This window comes from Canis aureus, chromosome 22 (genome assembly GCF_053574225.1).
Source record: "Canis aureus isolate CA01 chromosome 22, VMU_Caureus_v.1.0, whole genome shotgun sequence".
In the NCBI taxonomy this organism is placed as follows: domain Eukaryota; kingdom Metazoa; phylum Chordata; class Mammalia; order Carnivora; family Canidae; genus Canis; species Canis aureus.
This window is the reverse complement of record NC_135632.1, coordinates 15169503-15191261: the sequence shown is the minus strand read 5'-3', so window position 1 is coordinate 15191261 and position 21759 is coordinate 15169503. Positions and strand designations below refer to the sequence as shown.

The following is a 21759-nucleotide window of genomic DNA, read 5'->3' as shown; positions in this document are numbered from 1 at the left end:
TATGAAATAGGAGGAAGAAGGTACTTGCTTCTAGGGATTTTTACCTATGAACTAAGAAAGGATTCTCTTTTGGGAAGGCACCTATGACAGAATATGAATATCCAGTGATCTGAGTTGTGAGTCATAAATGGAATAGGTAGATTCCTACTCTAGTTTTTAGAAGCATTATTGGTTAAATATACTTTGGTTAGGGGAGCCTGGAAATTACATCAACATTTGAAGCACAATGCCACTGTGATTATTTGTTGAATGGGTAAGTGAATCAATCAAACCAGTAAAATTCCAAAAAAACCTTTTTAAAAACCCCATTTTTAAGTTAGGGGCTTGCTTAGGTGATACTTATAAACATACACACACACATATATTGTTGTGTACATGCTCATAAATTATGTATAAATCTAAAAATCCTAGAAATTGTAGAAGGGGGGTCTCAACCAGAATCTACCAGTGAGTTTCTGGTTGGTGAGTAAAATCTTTTAAAATTATATGCCAGAAAATATCTGTATACTTTTCTGGGGAGAAGACACAAACGATGCATAGATACCAAGATTCTTAAAGGGGAAAATGAGTTCTTGAAATGTAAGAACTTCACCTATAGGATATATAGATCTCTTTGTCTATTTACATGTATGCATATGTATGTATCAGACTGTTACACATTGTCTTAATGTTTATATCTGGAGTGGAATCAATGGTAAATGGAACCACTTGAAAGAATCGTGATAATGAGGATCCTTTGTGACATGTGATGTTTATTTATTTTAAGAAGTAAATAACTTTTTTCTTTTTTAAAAAAAGATTTTATTTATTTATTTGATTGAGAGCACAAGCCAGTGTGGTAGGGAGAGGGAGAAGCTGACTCTTCACTGAGCAGGGAGCCTAATGTGAGACTCAATCCCAGAACCCTGGGATCATGATCTGAGCTGAAAGCAGATGCTTAATCAACTGAGCCACTGACCCAGGTGCCCAACATGCAATATTTAATACATTGTCATAATTCCATATCCTAAGCCATTCCTGGTATTGTATTGATTTGCCAGGAATTGGATATAATCCATAGGTAAAACATACCAGTAGATTTGTATGATTTGATTCTTAACTTAAACTTCTTCAACAAAAAAAATAAAATAAAAAAATAAAAAATAAATAAACTTTTTCAACAATATAAAGAATCCTTGGGTGTTGAAGGTAGTGCCTAAATCCTGTACTTGGCTATATTATTTTATTTTAAAGATATTATTTATTTGAGAAAAGAGAAAGCAAGCACAAGCGGGGGGAGGGGCGGGAGAGGGAGAGAGAGAAGCAGACTCCTTGCTGAGCCGGTATGCCAACCCAGGGCTTGATCCCAGGACCCTGAGATCATGACTGGAGCCAAAGGCAGACGCTTAATCAGCTGAGCCACGCAGGCGTCCCCTGTACTTGGCTTTTAGTCTGTATGTTTGATACTGGAAGAATTTGTTTTCTCATCATTTTGTATCTTGAATTCAACCAACAAAGGCTGAAATATATTATTTTCCTGGTGACATTTCTTAACAAAATTTGGATGAATTATAAATTCCATATATTCACAAGAAGATTTTGGCCTTTACATTAGATTTCATCCAGTTATATTTAAAAGAAAGTTGGAAACATTTGTGCATATCATGAGGGCCAGTTTATTAATTTTAAAATTTTACATGTATTACGCTAATGTGTTAATGGATACAGCTGATGAATTTTCAGTAGTTCTCATTTGGGTTGTATATTAATACATTTGCCCCTCTAAAGAAAATATCTGTAGCTGTATATTTTAATATTTTCCTTAAAATTACACATACACAGATTGTGTTTGTAGTTTGAGTTACAGATCATGAAAAGGAAGATGAGCTTATTAAAATGTTAATATGGTTAAATTTTTTAACAATTTTTTATTGAGGTGTAATTCACATACCAGGAAACTCACCCTTTTAACATTTACAGTGCGTACATTGTATATATATTCACAGATTTGTGCAACCATCACCGCTACCTAATTCCAAAGAAAATTTTAAAGAAAATTTTTCTAGGTTTGTATTCTTGACATGCCTTTCCTTTCCACTTGATACACAAAAAATTGATATATCTTGACAGGAAATTTTTTTACTGTTTTCTAGGAGTTTTCAAATGTGAAACTAAGAGACCAAGATAGAAGAGAAAGGGCACGAAGTATAATTAGGGCACTTAAAGTAAAAATTCTTATTTGATAAAAGAAAGTGAACTTTGACTTTATTATATATCCTTTGTTGAAGCTTTTTTGTAGAGTCTTGGAATAAATTGTCAGTCATTTGCAAAAATGTGTCTGCTTCTTAAAACTTGAATTGAGGAAGGAAATGCTTTGTACCAACATGGCAAATACTTCATTATAATAAGAACATTTCTGTTTCTTCCTCTCATACAGCTTTGTTCATTGTACTGTATCTTTCTCTAAGAGGTAAAAACTCTTTAGGGAACTGCCTTGATTGTGTGTGTGTGTGTGTGTGTATGTTTGCATTGAAGCCAGCAGAAGCAGTGTTTGTATTGTTATGATAAAAGCAGATTTTAAAATTACTGTTTTCATCTCCAATAATTTTCAAGTCCATTTTCAATATTGTTAGTGATGTGGGATATTGTTTTTCTTTTAATTGGAACTTATGAACTCTTAATAAATGAAAATATGTTTGCCTAGATAGAACATATGTTTTATTCACAGTGCTAAAGGATTGAAAGGATCAGTTTACACTACCATTGTACATTGCTTTTTACATGGAATGTATCCTAGGTGAAAATGTCAACCTGAATAAGTACTAAAAAGTGCAGTTGCATGTAAATACAACTGAGTTTTTGTCTAATCTCTTGATTGAAAATTACCCAGAAAAGGTTCTGCCAAGGGGCAAGGGGAAATGAGGCACTATTTCATTCTCTAGAATGTAGGAAACACCTTGACCAAAAATCTGTCCTAGAATTTTAAAACAAAAGTTTAATGAGGAAAAAAAAAAGAAAAATACTGTATAAAAATGGATTTCTGAAGTACCAATAGGTACAAATTATTTTTAAATATTTTCTGTAAAGTGTTAGGCATAACACTGCTAATGATAATACAAAATATGTTTCCCTTGTATTGTTTTATTTCCTATAGGAAAAGTAGCCATCAAAAAAGAAGACTTGTGTAACCACAGTGGCAAAGAAACATGGTTTTCACTACAACCTGTTGACTCTAATTCGGAGGTTCAGGTAAATATTAAGGCTTAAGTGATGAGAGACTGTCAGCATACAGAAAGCGAGTGGAAAACAAACTAATTATACTAGTTTCTATAGACAGCACTTACCATACATTACTTTAAATTCTGGGACCAAATATAGACCTTTGGGTAATATATAGCTAGAAAGAAATGTCTTGCCTGAGTTCAAGAATAATACATGTGTGGGTGTGTATATGAATTTGGGGAGGTTATATTAGGGGCATATTTCCTGCTTTAGTTCTTTTGTTTGAGTCACAGTGACAAATTATTAATCTTTTTTAAGATGAGAAAATTTTTTTAAGAGAAAAGTTATGCTTTATTAATTCTAACTTTGAGGAGAATCCCAGAAGTCTGTGATTTCATCTCTTCTGACCAGGATGCTCTGTTTACTCCGTTAATAAACTAATCTTGGGAAAATGTTACTAATTCAAACCATGCCTGAACCTACCTTGCAGAGCCTTTCATTCCCATCCACCTCTCCTGTTGTTCACTTTTCTTTTTATTTGAAAGGGTGTCATTACTTTTTTTTTTAAAGCTCTTCCGTCTTGCCAAAATAAGAAGTCTTACAGATCTATAAGTGAGTAAAGATGTATGTTTAGCCAAGTAGCTTAATTTTCTATTTGCTTTTGAAAAGTCTGAGTTGCTCTTAGAAATTATCATTTCTATCTAAAGGGAATCCTTTTTTTGTAACTCTGTTTATTTATAAAATATGGTAAGGATTGTGAAACTGTTTCCCGAAGACGTACTGTGAGCAGAATTCTTCCCCTCTCAAAGAAGTTATAATTTGCCACTGTGACTCAAACAGAATTTTTAAGGCAAGAAAAAAGTGCTGCATATACACCCACAGATATTTGCAAATAAAGTGCCTGTGTGTGTTTCCTCATAACCTCTCAAGCATTCTCTTTGATTAAATTCTCAAAAACTTAAGTATTTGTATATAAAACCCCTTAAGTACAAAATATGATTGAAAGTTTTCCTGTTTTATTCACTCGACCTCATTTTAATGCTCTTTTCTTTCCATTTGGCAATAACTGTCATTCAGATCCCACTTAGCCACTGTCTTGTATGACCTAGGTGAGAGGCAGTGTGATGAAATGGAAGTAAAGATTTAGGTCCTAATTTACAAGAAGTAAAGATTTAGGTCCTAATTTTCATAGTTACTTCACTGACCTTGAATTTTATTTCTATAAAATGGGAATAAAAGTTGCCACGTTGACTCATTTAATTGCGAGAATTGAGTCAAACGTGTTTAACAGTGTTTTGAAAGCTGTCACTTGCTACACAAATGTAAAATACCTGTTTACCGACAGTTGCTCAGGTGGTCATTTCTATTTGCCTAGCGTAACTTTACCAAAAGGCAGATATGAAAGTTTTAAAGTATCAGTTTTCCTTTTTGATAGTTTTAACAAAAAGCAAGATAAGAAAAGGCTTTGAGAATTTGACATAAAATGAAATTTGAGGATTATTTTAAGATGCAGTTTATTGAAGTTCCAATAAAAATATAAATATTAATTTACTAAAGGATTTAAGGCCCGAACTCTCAGAAAGTATAAATATCTCTAGAATACTCTATGTAATTCTTAGAGATGGTATTAGAGATTAGTACTGGATAATAAGGTTTTATTTAGTAGTGTATGTAAAACTCATCTCTGAAATGTAAAAATTCTGGAAATAGTATTTAACTGTTAGAGATAATGTCAACGTTATTTTATTTGTTATGAGTGATTTTCATGACTATGAGTTATTAACCTTTACAGGCCTTTTGCTTAAATGATACTTAGTTAGATCTACTCTTTAAAATACATTTCAGAAGGAAAAGTACTTTAGTGTGTGGGAGGGATGCAGAACACCTTTCAGATTAATGTGGTACTGTTGGAAATACTGTTTGGCCCCAAAACTGATCTAAGAATAATAAATTAACTTTGTGAGCCTAGAAAAGATAGAAGAAACAGTGTATGAGTCATACAAATCATACTTTGTTAATAAATTTGTTCACTTGCATAAAGTTTATAAAATTTCACAAAAATATCTTGTAAATAAGAGCAATTGATGGAGCATAGGAGAAAGCTATGAAAAGGATTGAGTTCAGTAGGAATTCCCCTAATTGTTACTCTTAGCGATTAAACAGTATATATCAAGCGCAGTATTAAGTACTTAATATACATATTCTCATTCTCAGAAAAGCATTATGACATGTAGGTAGCGTTACCTCCATTTTACAGGTGTAGAAAATGGATTCAGAGAGGTTAAATGACATTTCCAAAGTCAGAATATTAGGTAATGGAGTCATGGTTCGAGTAGAGATCTAGTCTGATTCTAAAATTCCTCACCACAGTGCTTTACTGCTTTTCACTCTTTGTACTTTTGGTCATGAAAAGGCTTCAGCATTATTAGGAGAGAACATGTGAGTATAAGGAACAGAAGACTACTCAAATTAGCTCAAAGAAAAAGGGAGGGGCATTTGAAAGTTCCTAGGGAACTTTTGGAGTATAATTACAGGAACTTCAGTATGACCAGTCAGAGCTGGAAGTTGTCAGTCTTTACTGAGGAGCTACCTCTGAGATGGAGGTCAGGTTCTTGTAATGATAAACTAGATTTAATTCACATAGTCAAAATTATTTTTGAAAAGACTTTTATTTTTCATAAAGTATACTAAAATATTAGGTGGTTGGTTTTTGGTTGGTCACTGTGTAAAATAGTTGGCTTGCAACTATTTTATTGGAGAATAAAAAATATATATTGTATCTTTAAACTGTGGACTTCCACTCCGTGGAGTTGTGTATACTGCAAGGGGTAGTTGAGAACTCAGCTCCACTGATTTGTTTCTTCCTACTCATATGTTCACTGTGCTCATTGAGTATAAGTGCTCACTGTTTAAATAGTGTTTTTTCCTTTCCCTCTCATTTTGTAAAATGAATAGTTAATATTTTCTGTCTTGCTCTCTCGTTTTAATACTATTCACTTTACAAAATGAAAGAAAAAAAAACTATTTAACGCTGAGATTCCATTGTATTCTGTTTGTATATCTGATGAGATTACGTGTTTCTCACTTCTGCTTCTCTCTAATCTCTTACTGGCAGCTAAAAAAAATGCCCACATTAGCCTTTGAGTTTACGTGATCATACAACCCCTCACTTTCTAAGATCTGACTTAGTTCTCTGCCACAATTTAGAGGGTTTGGCCCAACTAGGGCCAGATGTCTACTGCATTCTAATTGGTATGATTGGGGGGATAAAGTCACTGTAGAGTATTCCATTTGGCAGCTTTGGGTAGGCATATCTTTAAGAAAGGGGTTTGGGTAGAGGAAATGACCACCATTTTTACTTCAGAGGGGAAGATGTTTGATTTCCTAGCTCTACTTCTGATTGCCCTTAGTTGCTAAACAGTTGCTAACCTGTTATCTGAGGCTCTTCATCTGTGAAATGAGAACTTGATTGTATAGGATTCCCTTCATTTGTGAAGTTGGAGGGAAGTAACATGCAGAAATGTAATTTAGCCTTTAATTGAAAAGATCCCAATAGTAGTAAGATGGGTTTTATACCAAAACAATTGAAAATTGCAAAGAACACTAAATCTCTTACCTTGGATTGTTTCCCAGATGTTTTATTATTGCCGTTAATTTTGTTAATTATTTTCAGTTTTCTTCTCAAACATTCAGGATATTAATATTTCATGCGTGTGTTCTCGACTTTTTTTCCTGATGATTTGTTTTGCAGTTTCTCTCTCTGGATTGAAATATTCTCTTCTGAACCCACTCTGATCTGCCTTCATACCCAACAGTGGGCTAGAGGGAGAGCACAAAAGGCTCTCACTAATGTTATTTCCTATGACATTGTGTCAATAAGTCTGGCGGACATTTTTCAGTCCTCCTCTTATATGATCTTTCAGTAGCTTTTGATAATATTGACCACTCTTTTTTTAAGCATTCTCTTTAGTTTCTGGTTGTGGTTATCATCCTACCTCACTTGGTGTTCTTTCTACTATTCTTTGCCACACAAATGAAGTTAGTTTGGATAGTGTTGGTTCCTCTATTTATAAATCCTCTTTTGGCTTTGGTGATCTGCAGCCATGCTGTTAGCTATGTAGTGCTGGAACTCACAACAAACTTCAAATATTTTTCTTGTCTTTAGTTCTTAGATGCTGTGATAAAGAGCATGCTGTCACATAAGACTGATTAAACCATATATCTTATTTGGAGAAGTTGGTACTCTCCTTAATTAAGGGTGTTTGTCTCACACAGCTTGTATAAGCAGTAAATCTAGATGTGCTGTCAATCATGTCTTCTGATGTAATTACTTAGTTCTTTAACAACAAGCTTATCTTGAATTTCTGGATCATGCCATAAGTTATTGATTGTTTTATGGTTGTTTTTTTTAATACGGCCTCTGCCCTATTTAAGTAAGCCTTAAAAATAACAAATGCAGTGATTATACCCAATACATACATACATTTTTTACATGCCTGATTAAAACATAATGAATGTAAAAATATAATTCATTGTTGTAGGTTAATTATTTATTTATATTATCATGTTTGTTTTTGTTATTTTTGTGTCTTTTAAACAGCTTATAATCATCTTGAGAGAAATCAACATAAATTACAATTTTATTTTAATTTTATTTTAAAAATATTTTTATTCTATTTCAATTCAATTAATTAACATATAATGTATTACTGGCTTCAGAGGTAGAAGTCAGTGATTCATCAGTCTTATATAACACCTAGTACTCATTACATCACATGCCTTCCTTAATGTTCATCACCCAGTTACCCTGTCCTCCCACTCCCCTCCCCCCCAGCAACCCTCAGTTTGTTTCCTATTATTAAGTAAGTCTCTTATGGTTTGTCTCCCTCTCTCATTTTGTGCTGTTTTATTTTTTTCCTCTCTATCCTTCAGATCCTGTTTTGTTTCTTAAATTCCACCTATGAATGAGATCATATGATAATTTTCTTTCACTGATTGACTGACTTCACTTAACATAGTACCCTCTAGTTCCATTCACATCATTGCAAATAGCAAGATTTCATTTTTTTTTGATAGCTGAGTAGTATTCCAGCAGGTTGATTTTTTTTTAAACTTCATTTGTAAATTTGTAAACATGAAATAACAAAGGAGCCATTCTAGATTATAATAAGTACTTCTTCAGTGAGTAAAAACAGATCCATAAATGAGAGAGATTAAATAAAACCTTCGCTTTTCTTCTGATAACCAGTTGTTTCCAAAATGATTTAGAGTTACTTATATATGAAAACATCTGTCAGAAATCAGTTGGGATTTTTTTCCCCCTCATATTAAGAATAAGAAAACTTTTCACCAGTCAAAATATACTGAGTTCTTTTATGTGGAATGGTTGTTACAATTTAGTGTTTTGTAATAAAAACTTTTTAAAAAAATGACTAGTCTGGAAAAGTTTTGAAGTGTGTGCATTGGGTTTTGCCTAGATACCTATTGTACACTTGAGTTCCCCAACCTATATGCTGAAATTCATATGATATCCTTTATATGGTACCATTAAAATAATCACAGATTTTTCTAGTGAACTTTTGCGTAAGTGTTATAAAGCTAGCATATAAAATACTAAACCTTCAGGACAGTTCCGAGTAATAAAAGTTCCTAAATATGCAGTCTAGTACAAATTAATGTAATATAATTGTATATATCAACCTAACATAATCATTGCTATAAAATGCATATATAGAAGAATAGCTCCCAAGATTTGGTTTACTTTATTATTATTTTTTAAATCTTTACTTTTTGTAAAGATTTTATTTATTTGAGAGAGCATGCATGAGTGGAAGAGGGATTATGGGGAAGGGATAGAGGGGGCAGAGAGAAGCAGACTCCCCACTGGGCAGGGGAGCCAAAGGCAAATAAATCCTTTACCCTTTGAGCCACCCAGGTACCGCAAATTTGGTTTACTTTAAATAAAACATATAGAATACAGTGCCAGGTATTTGATCTTCCAGTAAATATATAAAAGTATATATTTTATATATAACTATATAAAAGATATACTGTTATGTCATTGAACCTCCTTTAGGAGATTGGAGAATAAGAAAGCAGTTGTGGAGCAAATCACATTGCATGTTTATCAAACATAGTTTCTTGTCACACTCTTGTAGTTGCTTCATTGTGGCTAATGTCTCTGTTTTCTCGTTGCTTTTAGGATTTTCTTTTGATCTTCAGCTTTTAGCGGTTTTACTGTGCTCTGCCTACATCTGGTTTTCTTTATGTTTATCTTATGGGTGTTCCTAGGGGCTCTTAAATCTCTGCCTTGATGTCCTCCTTTGGTTTTGGAAAATTCCAGGGAATTATTCATCTTTTTTTTCCCTCCTTCACTATTTTTTTGTCTTCTCTTCTGGAACTCCAATTACATGAATAATAGACCATTTTCCTATGTTTCCCACGTCTCTTAGACTCTCTCCCTATCTGTGCTTCATTGTGAATACTTGCCACTGACTAATTTATCTCTCATTTCACCAGTTCTTGTTTCAGCTATGGCTCATTCCCTGTTTAAATACATCTTCATTTTGGTTATTTTGTTGCCTAATTGTAAACTTTTCATTTGATACATTTTATCACATTTTTTGCAGGTGGGGTGGGGGGTGTCATTTTGTTGTCTACCTTAAAAAATGTAAGCAGCTATTTTAATCTCTGTCAGTTAACTCCAACATCTGAATCTCCTGTAAATCTGCCTTTTTTGGTTTTTGTTTTCATTTTTGTTTTTTGGTATGTAGTATTCTGGCATGCTTCATAATTTTTGATGCAATGCTAGACATTGAAAAATATGAATATTTTAGATAATTTGGAGTATGGGTGATACGGTTTTTTTCCTTCAGAGATTTACTTTTGGCATGTCTATAGGCGATCATCTCAATCTAGTTAGGGATTCAGCTGATTTTAGGTTAAGTTTTAGTCTTTGTAAATGCTGATCAATGTTCATCCTTACTTCTTAGGCATAGTCTTTCTGTGGTTACAACAGAAAGCCTGCCTGTTTACCAATGGCACCCCACCTCAGTGGTTCCTGGACTCCCAATTTTTATATGCCCAGCATCATGAGACTGCCTCTTAAGCCACTGCTGAAATGTGGGAGTCCCATTCAATGAGCTTCTTCAGATGCCTACCGCAACATCTACTTACATATCATTGACCAGAATTATGTCATATCACTGTCCTTAACCACTATCACCTGGCTTCAGAGGAGACCAGGAAATGTTTTGCTGAACCCAAAACTGCCCTCTCCAAAAAAACATAAACAAGAAAACCCAGAAAAACAAACAAAAAACGCCAAACTTATTTTGCTATGATCCAAACCTATAAAATGATAATAGATATAAATAAAACCAACTTTTGTGTGAATGTATTAAGGAATACTAAATATTTTTTTCTAAAGTGTTCATAGATGTAGGTTTCTAACACTGAAAAGTAGCTTCAAATAATTTCTAAAGCTTTTTTTTGCTAAAAATCAGGACACATTGGTAGTAGAAATTTTTAAAATCTAGATGAGCAAAAAATCTGAAATCTTACCAACCAAAGGTAATATCTATCTGTTTTTTAGTAGGTGACCTTGTAGTAAATTTATATAATAACATATATTACATTTGATTTTTACAAATTAATATAATATACACTCTGATTTGTATCTTGTTTCTTTTACTAAGTATCCTGTACAAATTCCAGTTAAAGTATACAATGAGGTAGTGTTTTACAGTTTAGAAATTATAATTTCCTTGATTTAATTCATAATGCTTTTTAATTTTAGTGTTCTATCCTAATAATACATGTGTTGTGTCTGCCTGTTCTGTCTCCACTCTTCTTAAGTTAAATATACAATTATGTTATTGGTGACTAACACCAAGAGAATGGTCTTTTTAACAGCCAGTAGGAGTAATGAACGTAGTAGGTAGGCTCTGACTCAATGATAGTGATTCCTGTTGGAATCCTATTAAATGCATATACTTTTTATTTCTAGGCTTTGCGTGATAGAGTGCTAGGATTTTTAGTTGTGAATGAAATTATTATACTTTTTTCTACTCTATTTTAACAGTTTCTTTTGTTTTAGAAATAGAGTAGATCCTAGACATTTCCTGAGAGACAGTGGGAGTGCCTTTTAGCATATAGTTTCTACCATAAGATGCATGTATGTTAAAATAGTTAAAACTGCTTTCAGATGCAAATGTTGATGCAGTTGGCTGGGCTCACTCACTAGGCAAGTAACACGTATATGCTGGCCTGACAGCAAAGATGATTCAAAATTCTAGTTGAGTAATATTAAAAATAACTACATATTATGAACCTCTTCCGGATCACTCTCAAATAGTACGGGTAGTGAATATTAAAGTAAGATTAATGAAATACCTATTTTATAAATTTTATATGATTTTATAAATATTTGTACCTGGATTTTTAGTGAAAAATTTGCTTAATTTAGTTCGAGTTCCACCTAACTGCCGATTTTTACTACTGATGCCTTTGTTTCTTTAGAGCTTAGCTTTCTCATGCAGACTTATGCATTGAGATACATCAATCAATGTTTATTGCTCATCACTTATCCATCTAATTCTAAGCTTTGTAGTTAGTGGACCTCAGATTCACTCGTACAGAGCAAGCTCTCATAAAATAGTGAAGCTGATTCAGGTTAGATTCCTGTGAAAGCATGTGTGAAACAGGTTGTTCTCTAGAGGAACAGTGATTTGATAATAACTTTCCTATCTCTGATGAAATTTCTTATGTCATCAGGCCCTAGACATCATACCCCTGAAATCTACATTGTGGGAATTTGTCTTGTCAGCTGGGTGACAAGCAGTCACTGCTTGTCAGCAGTAATCCAAGACTGATCTTAACCATTTCAGAATTGCTCATAACCAGTTACAAATTGCTCATCACCAGTGACAGCCTGGAAATATCAAGCTCTAGATTATATTGTTGCTAAGCCTTTGTTTCATGAGAAGTTGATAGTTTGCTTTAAGTTTTTACTACTGAATTTTTAAAAAATATATTAATTAATAGTTACTGAAGAAAGTACTTATGTATTTTCAGTATCCCATTTTTTCGTCAATTATCTTGGTCATATATTATTATCTTTATTGTCTCCCCAACTAGACTGGCAGCTTCTTATGAGCAGTGATTGTGTTTTACACATCTTTTGATTCCTACTCAGTCCCCTGTAGTACCTATTAAAATATAGTAGATATTCCATAATCCTTTATTTTCAGAAAAGTTTTGACAAATGGAATCTTCTTAGCTTTTACTTAGTTTTATTGTTTCAGAATTGTATGATTTCTTTTGACCTTTAATAATACTGCCTCTCTCTTTATTTTTATTTTTATTTTTATTTTTATTTTTATTTTTATTTTTATTTTTATTTTTTTGCCTCTCTCTTTATTGATGGTTTATCTTTTCTGGAAAAAGCATTCTTTGTTTTATAATTTGCTTTCATTTCAAAATTTCCCAAAATGTAAGTGCTGTCTTTTTTGTTTTTTAACCCATGGTAATTGAGATTCATCATACTTTTTGAACTGGACAGTAAATTCTTAGATTTGAGTACCATGTCTGATATAAGCATTTGGCTACTAGATCTACATTATTGGTCATACATTTATAGAAATATTTAATATGGGCAAAGCCATGTGCTAGGTATCACTAAAATGTAGTTAGCGAATAACTAAATGTTATAGGTAGCATTTGAAAAAGTATTTACCTTTAATATTTTGTCAGTAGACTATTCAGTTTGCCATTTTTTTTTTCTCATTATAGGGTAAAGTTCATCTTGAATTAAAACTGAATGAACTGATAACAGAGAATGGAACTGTGTGCCAGCAGCTTGTTGTACAGTAAGCATATTTCTTTTACCAAAATCAGGTGGAAGTAATTCTCCATCATGTATTCTTTGAATCTTAAGCCAATATCTTATTTTATATACTTCAGAAACTTTTTTTTTGGGGGGGTGGGGGGAATGAAACTCTGTTATGTCATTCCTTTATTAAGTTGATTTCCAATTTATTTTCTCATATCTAGTCTATTCAGTTTATGGTAAGTGATTAATTCATTCAACTTTATGTATTGAATGTGGGTTAAATGATAGAGATAGGAAATAGGCTGTTACAGGATTCTGGCTAAGCATGTTTATAACTCCCTGGCAGGATGGAGGTGGAAAGGCTTCCTGGGGGAGCGCCTCTAGTGATTCTGATACCACAGAGCCAAGCATTAGGAACCCTGGAACTAAAATTAAATGGCTACCTACCGGATGTACCAGTATCCATTCTCACCTACTTTAAAATTCCTTTTACCCTCAAGTCATTTTTTTGTGGCTCAAACTTTAACTGCTCTGGAAATACAGATTTCCAAGTCCAGCCCTCTGCCTTTTCTCTTCCACCTAAACTTTTCCTCTGTGATATCAGCAAACTACTGGATATCCCTGACTACTTCTGAATGTTTTTTCTTTGTCTTAATTGATAATCTGAATACCCTCCGAGTTCTTCTTTCTACTGCTGCCTTCTCAGTGGGAGGCTGTTTTCTGCCATACCCATTTACCGTAGACTGGGGTAAATGTTACTCTCCTATTGCTGCTCCAGACTATTTCTTCTCCTTATTATGAACACCCCAGGTCCTTTGAGGCATTTTTCCTCTGTCTCTCCCTCTCTCATTTCTCTCCCTTTCTCTTTATTTATATTTATAGTACTACTTTTTTTTAGAACTCTTTTAAAGAAGGTTGCATGGGGCACCTGGGTGGCTCAGTTGTTAAGTGTCTGCCTTTGGCTCAGGTCCTGGGATTGAGCCCTGTGTTGGGCTCTCTCTGCTCAGTGGAGAGTCTGTTTCTCCCCCTCAGTCATCCTCTATTCTTTCTCTCTCTCAAATAAATAAAATCTTTTTTTTTAAATAAATAAAATCTTTAAAAAAAAAAGAAAAGATTGTGCATACACCATGATCCTTATTAACATATAAGTGTGATTTCCTAAGAATAAGGATATTCTTTTAAATAACTCTAGTACAGTTATCAAATTCAGGAAGCTTTATATTATTAAAATAAAAGTATAATGTACAGTTTTTGTATTCAAGTACTTTAATCTACAGTTACTATATTTTGTTAACTATCCCAAAACTGTCCTTTAAGATATTTTTTCTCTGCAAGAACAGATCCAGTCCAAGGTCACGTATTACATTTAGTTTATACGTCTCCTTAATCTCCATAACCAGTTAATAGTTTTTAGCTTTTCCTTATCTTTCATGGAATTGAGATTTTTAATAATACAGGCCAGTATTTTTTTGAATGTTCCTCAGTTTGGATTTACCTAATAAAAACAGCTCAAGATTTGTGTGGAGTATTTTTCCCCTGGACTGAGAGCATATAATGAAAGAGTTTGGATTAGTTGCCTTCCACCTCTTCCACCTCTTTCCTCTACTCACTTTGGTTGTTACAGTGTTTGAAAGAGTTGGTTTGGTCTGGTTTGTTTGCATTAGTTTAATGGTTTCCCCTCATCCTCTTTGTTTGCTTTTATTTTTTTAATATGTAGAATATTAGCATGACTTCAGAAGTCAAAACTCTACGAAAAAGCATTACTCAAAGATGTACTCAGTCCTTTCTCCCTACACTCAGCTCCAGGAACCATGACCTGATTTTGGTCCCTGTAGTTTTGCCTTTTCTAAAATGTCATATGAACAGGTTCATGTAATACACGGCTTTTGTGACTGGCTTCTTTCACTTAGCATAATGCTTTTGAGATTCTTCCACATTGCACATATCAATAGCTCATCTTTTTTGGGATATTATTTAATTTACTTCTTATCATAACTTGGTACTTATTGTAGTATGGCAAAACAATGCACAGATTGGCTTAATAAGCCCAAATTCATATAGGACATGATAGAGGCTGGATTTGAACTCTGGCAGTTTGATTTCTTTTTTTTTTTTGAACTTTTTTCTTTTGGGATAATCATAGATTTTTAAGAAATTACATAGTACAGAGAGGTCCTATGTACCCTTCATTCAGTACCCCTCAGTGGTTACATTTTATATAACTATAATACAATTTAAAAATCAGGAAATTGATGTTGTGCAGTGTACAGCATATTTTATATCATTTATCATATGTGTAGATTTGTGGTAACAGCCGCAATCAAAATACAAAACTATTCTAGAACCATAAAGATCTCCTTTATGCTACCCTGTTATAATCACACCCACTCCTTCCCCCACTACCATCTGTAACCTTTGGCAACCTTGTATCTGTCTCTAGATCTATAATTTTGTCATTTCAAGAATGTTATATAAATGGAGTCATATCATATATGACCTTTTGAGATAGGCTTTTTTCAATCAGATCCATCCAGTTGTATGTAGTTTCTTAAAAATATAGTTGGGTGTCACTTTTTAAAATGCACTCTGCCAATCTGTCTTTTATTTAGTGAATTTATAGCATTTACTTTTAATGTAATTACTGATGTGTTAAGCTTCAATCTGCCATTTTTTGGTTTGTTTTCTATTCTCTATCTTTACCTGGTTTTTTTCCCCTCTGGGTTCCTTGAACATATTTTTAGAATTCCATTTTGATTTATTTTTACTGCTTTTCTATTTATAGTTTTTTAATTGTATAGCTTTTTAGGCATTTTTTTTTTGGTGATTGCTCAAGGTATTACATTGTACATATATAACTTATTGTAGTCTACTGGTATTGCCATATTACTGGTTAGAATAAAGTGTAGAAACCTTACCATCTTTTAAATTCCTTTACTCTCCACCACTTGTAATATAATTGTCTTAAATATTTCTTTTGTATACATTGAGAACCACATATAATTTTTTGCTTCAGCCATCTAACACAATTTAGAAAAATTAGAAAAGAAAGGAAGACTTAAGTTCCTTGTATTTACCCATGTTTTTGTTCTTCCCTTATTCTTTTTTTCCTTCCTATTTTTTAGGATTCCTTCTTTTACCACTGTCTTTATGTTTAGAGAATCTCCTTTTACTGTTCTTTAGGGTAGGTCTGTAAGTGACATACTCTTTTAGTTTTCCTTTATCTGAGAATATCTTCATTTTTTTTTCTTTATTCCTGAAGGATATTTTCAGTGGATATAGAATTCTTCATTGACAGCTGTTTTGTTTTTTTTTCCCCCAGTGCATGAAAAATATGTCACTCCCTTCTGGCCTTTTTGTTTTTTAAATTAACTATAATTGTTTTTCCTATGCAGGTAATGTGCTTTTTCTCCCTGGTTGTTTTCAAGAGCTTTTCTTTGTCTTTGGTTTTTTATGTGTTTCATTTGGACTATGAGGTATTTTGGTATAGATTTCTCTGGGTTTATCCTTTTTGGTGTTCAATCAACTTCTGAATATGCATGTTTATGTCTTTGCCAAATATGGGAATTTTCAGCCACTATTTCTTCTAATACTTTATCAGCTCTGCAATCTTTCTTCTTTCCTCTTGAGATTTAAATGGCATTAATGTTAGATTTCTGTTATAGTCCCACAGGTCCCCGAGGTTTTGCTCTTTTTTTTTTTTCTAGTCTGTATTCTCTCTGTTGTTCATGTTGAGTAATTTTTGTTGTTTTGTCTTTTTAGCTCACTGATTATTTCCTCCATCCCCTCCATTTTGCTGTTGAGCCCATCTATCAAAGCTTATGGATTTAAGTGTCAGAATTTCCATTTGGTTCTTCTTTGTATCTTTTATGTCTTTAATGACTTCCTACTTTTTTCCTGAAACTTTTTTTTTCATTTATTTCAGATGTGTTTGTAAATGTTCATTGAATCATTTTTATGATGGCTGCTTTCACATCTTTGACAGATAATTCCAACATCCATGTTATCTCAGTGTTGTCATCTGCCGATTGTTTTTTCTCATTTAAAGATGAAGATTGGTGTTTCGGTATGAGTGATTTTCAGTTTTACTCTGGACATTTTGTTTTTTTTGTTTTTTTTTTTTTTAAAGATTTTATTTTTTTATGATAGTCACAGAGAGAGAGAGAGAGAGAGAGAGAGAGGCAGAGACACAGGCAGAGGGAGAAGCAGGCTCCATGCACAGGGATCCTGATGTGGGATTCGATCCTGGGTCTCCAGGATCGCGCCCTGGGCCAAAGGCAGGCGCCAAACCGCTGCGCCACCCAGGGATCCCTTCTCTGGACTTTTTGGGTATTATGTTATGAGACTCTGGATCTTACTTAAATATGCCGTTTTAACCAGACTCTTTGACATTCTGCTGGCGAATGGAGAGGAGTGCCTATTCATTACTGTCAGGTACAGATAGAAATGCAGGTTCTTGACTCAACCTCTGCTAATACCCCTGGGGAAAGGGTGAGTAGAGTTCTTTCCCCAGAATTATTACTGAATGAGAGTGGTAGTTTAGGCTTCCCTTAATCTTCTCATGTGGCCACTCTGGCTGGAATGGAGAAAAGTGCCTTATTACTGCTCCATTGTGGCCTCCATTGACACGATGGTTGAGAGGATTTAATAGTTTAATAGGATTTAATAGTTACCCGTAGGTGGTGAAGGTCTTGCCTTTCTACTCAGCCTTCTCTGACATCACCCTGTCAGGAAGGGGGAGGAGTGCCTCATTGCTACAACGGTGGGGATGAAAATCCAGGCTCCTCATGTGGTCTTTGCTGACACCATTGGGGGAAGGGGCTTGTTACAGCTTGTCAAATGTGGAAGTCTAGGCTCTCTCCTCAGCCTTTGGTCTTTGTTGATGGAGGTTTGGGTGGAGCTACAGTATTTTTCATGGTGTTTGATTAGAGTAAGTGGTTTTTTATTGTCTAAAAATGGTTTCTGTCTTGCTAAGCTGCCCAGTTCCTGGTCCTTTGGCTAGAGAGAGCTGGCTCTTAGGGCATTTTTTGTCCATGCCCACTGGTGTTTCCAGGTTGGTGGCTTCTCTAGCACTCAGAGATACATAAAATACAAAAAAAATAAAAGATAAAAATAAAAAAGCCCAGGGAATTCACTCCCATGTCTTCCCTTGGGTTCCAAGATCTCTAATCGGTTTGCTCCTCTTTTTAGAGTTTTCTTATGGTGGTTATATATTTAATGCCCAAGATTTTTAGCTATATTTAATGGGGGACTAGGGGGCATGCATTGACTCCATCTTGACTTGGAACTGGAAACTATTTTTTTTTTTTTCTTCTCGAGTAGTATTCCATTTGTTTATCCACTGGTTGACAGATATTTGAATTTTTTCCAGTTTGAGACTACTGTAAAGAAAGCTTGAGGGCTCCAGAAAACTCTGGGGATGGTAGGAAAAAAAGTAAAAAGGAAAAGCTGCTCTAAATGTTTACAAGCAGGTCTTTATATAGGCATATAGTAGTCTGTATTCTTTCCTTTTTTCTCTTCTTCCCACTTAAACCTCCACAGTCCATACTCATTGGCATATGACAGCAGACCTCCAGTAGCAGTTTTGTGGAATTTTTTGATATCTCAACTTTTATTATTTTTTTAATTTTTTAAAAATGTTTTCAACTTTTTTTTTTTTTAAAGACTTATTTATTTGAGAGAGAGAGAATGTGTATAAGCAGGGGGAGCAGCAGAGGGAGAAGCAGGCTCCCCGCTGAGCAGGGAACCTGATGTGGGGCTCAATCCCAGGATCCAAGAATCACAACCCAAGCCAAAAGCAGACATTCAACCAGCTGAACCACCCAGGCACCCTGATTTCTCAACTTTCAGAGGTATTCTCTGTTTTTCAGTAATGCTGAAGGCATATTTTTATGTAATGTTTTCTTGTGCCACTTGCTGAACTTACAGTTGGTGGGTAATGTGTGGAAAGGTTCATATCCTAGCAGTTACTATTATCTTCTAGACCTGGAAGTTCCCCACTGCAGCATTTCTTAAATTTCTGTAAGACTTCAGTCCAGTGATCTCTACCATATTCTTACCTGCTTTTATTTTTCACTTCCCTCAAGGTCTTTTTTCCATGATCCATCACTATCATCATTTTTTCTTGTGGGTTCCCTAACTTCCTTGCTCTTTTCTTCATGCATCGTATTTATCTGGAACAATCCTAGTATGAATGAACTCAGTTTCTTCCTCTGCATTCAGTCTGCACTTGAATATTACTGGAAAAAAATCACACAGACTGATTTTACTTTAAATTCATGATCACAAATCTTGCATGGGTACTTAACCTGCCCTGGAATTTTACTGTGCCTTTCTAATAATACCTGTGAGGTTTTCCATCACTATAGACTGTAAATTGGTCACATTTTCCTGAATCTAAATCTGCAAACCTGTATTGGCACCTATCTTTCTGTCCTTACGTTATAGTAGAGAAGATGCCCCTTTTCTTATTGGGGGTGAATTCTTCTGTCTGAGCTCTGGATTCCATCTTATTTCCCATACTCAAGGACTTTGTTCCTTTAGTTACTCCTTCTGTTTCATCAGCTTCACCTTCTCTTTTATTTTTTTATTTTTTAAAAATTCCTTATTTACTTTTTTTGACACAGAGAGAGCAAGCATGAGCACAAGCAGGGGGAGTGGCAAACAGAAGGAGAGGGAGAAATAGGATCCCCACCAAGTGTGGAGCCCAACATGGGGCTTGATCCCAGGACCCCGGGATCATGACCTGACCTGAAGGCAGTAGCTTAACTGACTGAGCCACGCAGGCACCCTTCACCTTCTTTTAGATTGTTCTCATCAACATGGAAGACATGTTCTAGAATCTCCTATCCTAATAGGCATGCCTTTCCAGACTTCATCTCTGGAACTCCCCCACCTATCATCCTCATTTCTCTCTTCTCCTTTGAAGGCAGACTTTTCATTTTAATTTTTTTTTAATTTTTATTTATTTATGATAGTCAGAGAGAGAGGCAGAGACATAGGCAGAGGGAGAAGCAGGCTCCATGCAGCGGGAGCCCGACGTGGGAATCGATCCCGGGTCTCCAGGATCGCGCCCTGGGCCAAAGGCAGGCGACGAACCACTGCGCCATCCAGGGATCCCAGACTTTTCAAAATAAAATTGTCTAATAGACAATAGGGTTGTTTGAGTGTGTATACTAGTTCTCTTCACACAGAAGGTTGAGAACCAGTCCTGGATGTCAACCCAGTAGCACTGAACATACTTAGCATCCATATCTTGGTTTATAAATATCATTCTCCAGTCAACACTGTCCAGTAGATCTTTTTTATGATGATGAAAATGTTTTATAACTTAACTGTCCAATACGGAGCAACTAGACATATGTAGCATTGAAAGCTTAAACTATGGCCCATACAACTAAAGAATTGGATTTTTAATTTTGTCCAATTTTATTTGTTTAAATTCAATTAATTATATAATTAATATATAATGTATTATAAGTTTCAGAGGCAGAAGTCAGTGATTCATCAGTCTTATTTAATACCCAGTGCCCATTATAATTTTGCCCAATTTTAATTAATTTAAATTTTAATAGCCACATGTGGGTAAAGACTACAGTAGAAGAGCTCCTCCAATCAAAAGAACCTGAATTTTTTTTAAGTGTTAGCTGATTTTAGGACTTGAACATGGAAAATACAAGATGAGATCAGAACATCTGTGGAATCAGAAAGTAAGAAAAAGCTAAAAATAGTAGTAATAATAATAATGAAGGCATGTAGAAAGGACGTTGAAACTAACTTGAAGGAGCTCCAAGTAACCAAACTGGGACAATTCAAGCATCAAAATAAATAGTGATAATTACAGAATAAATCCATGAGCCAGTACTATAGAATAAAATATCCATGAGCCAATGCTAACATATAAATAAACAGGAGAAAGGACTACTTTTTCATATAGCAGAATTCTATTTAATGAATGTAGGACAAATGATAGCAAAAGAAAATCAACATTGGCAAACACTATAATAATGATAATAGGTACAGGGATAAATCATCTATGGATGCTAAATAAGTGGGCATAAATATGAAGACAGTATATTTGCATAGTCTCAAAGACTTTCCCCATAAGACGTCTGATAGATACCAATTTGACTGTGTGACCGAAGTGAGTATCACTGGTGGTGAGACATCCAGCCTCCTAGTATGATGACACCAAGATGCATGATCTCAGTCTAATTATGAGGAAACATCAAGTTCAAATTAAGGAATATTCTACAAAAGAACTGGCTAGTAGTGGCAAGATCATGGGTCAAGGAAGATAAACTAAGGAAGTGTTAGAGGATGAAAGAGATTAAGAGGACATGACAGCTAAATGCAGTGTGGACCAGAAAAAGGACATAGGCAAAATTTGAATAAAATCCGTAAGACTAGTTACTGTTATCATTAACAGTGCATTAATGTTATTTTCCTGTTTCTATAGTTTAACTCTGGTTACACAAAGTATTAATACTGGGTTGATGGATATATAGGAACTGTATATATCATTTTGCAACTTCTTGAATGTCAGAAGTTATTTCAAAATAAGTTAAAAAAATTGTACCTTGTGCATTTAACTTGGGTCTTTTTAGAGAACTCTGCACTTATATGTCCACCTGCCTTTTTGGCAATTCCACTTTTGATGTGTCACAACATTGTAAATTTAATACATTTGAAATTGGGGGATCCCTGGGTGGCGCAGCGGTTTGGCGCCT

General features: G+C 34.4%; 1 protein-coding gene across 3 annotated transcripts in view; it reads left to right on the top strand.

Annotated features, from left to right (window-relative positions):
• RASA2 (RAS p21 protein activator 2) overlaps positions 1 to 21759 on the top strand; it is a 144481-nt gene that overhangs the window by 59607 nt on the left and 63115 nt on the right. For all 3 annotated transcript variants that reach the window (XM_077864919.1, XM_077864918.1, XM_077864917.1), the window contains 2 exons: positions 3134 to 3228; positions 12994 to 13070. In XM_077864919.1, coding sequence (XP_077721045.1) covers positions 3134 to 3228; positions 12994 to 13070 — 172 coding nt within the window. The remainder of the gene's footprint in view (positions 1 to 3133; positions 3229 to 12993; positions 13071 to 21759) is intronic.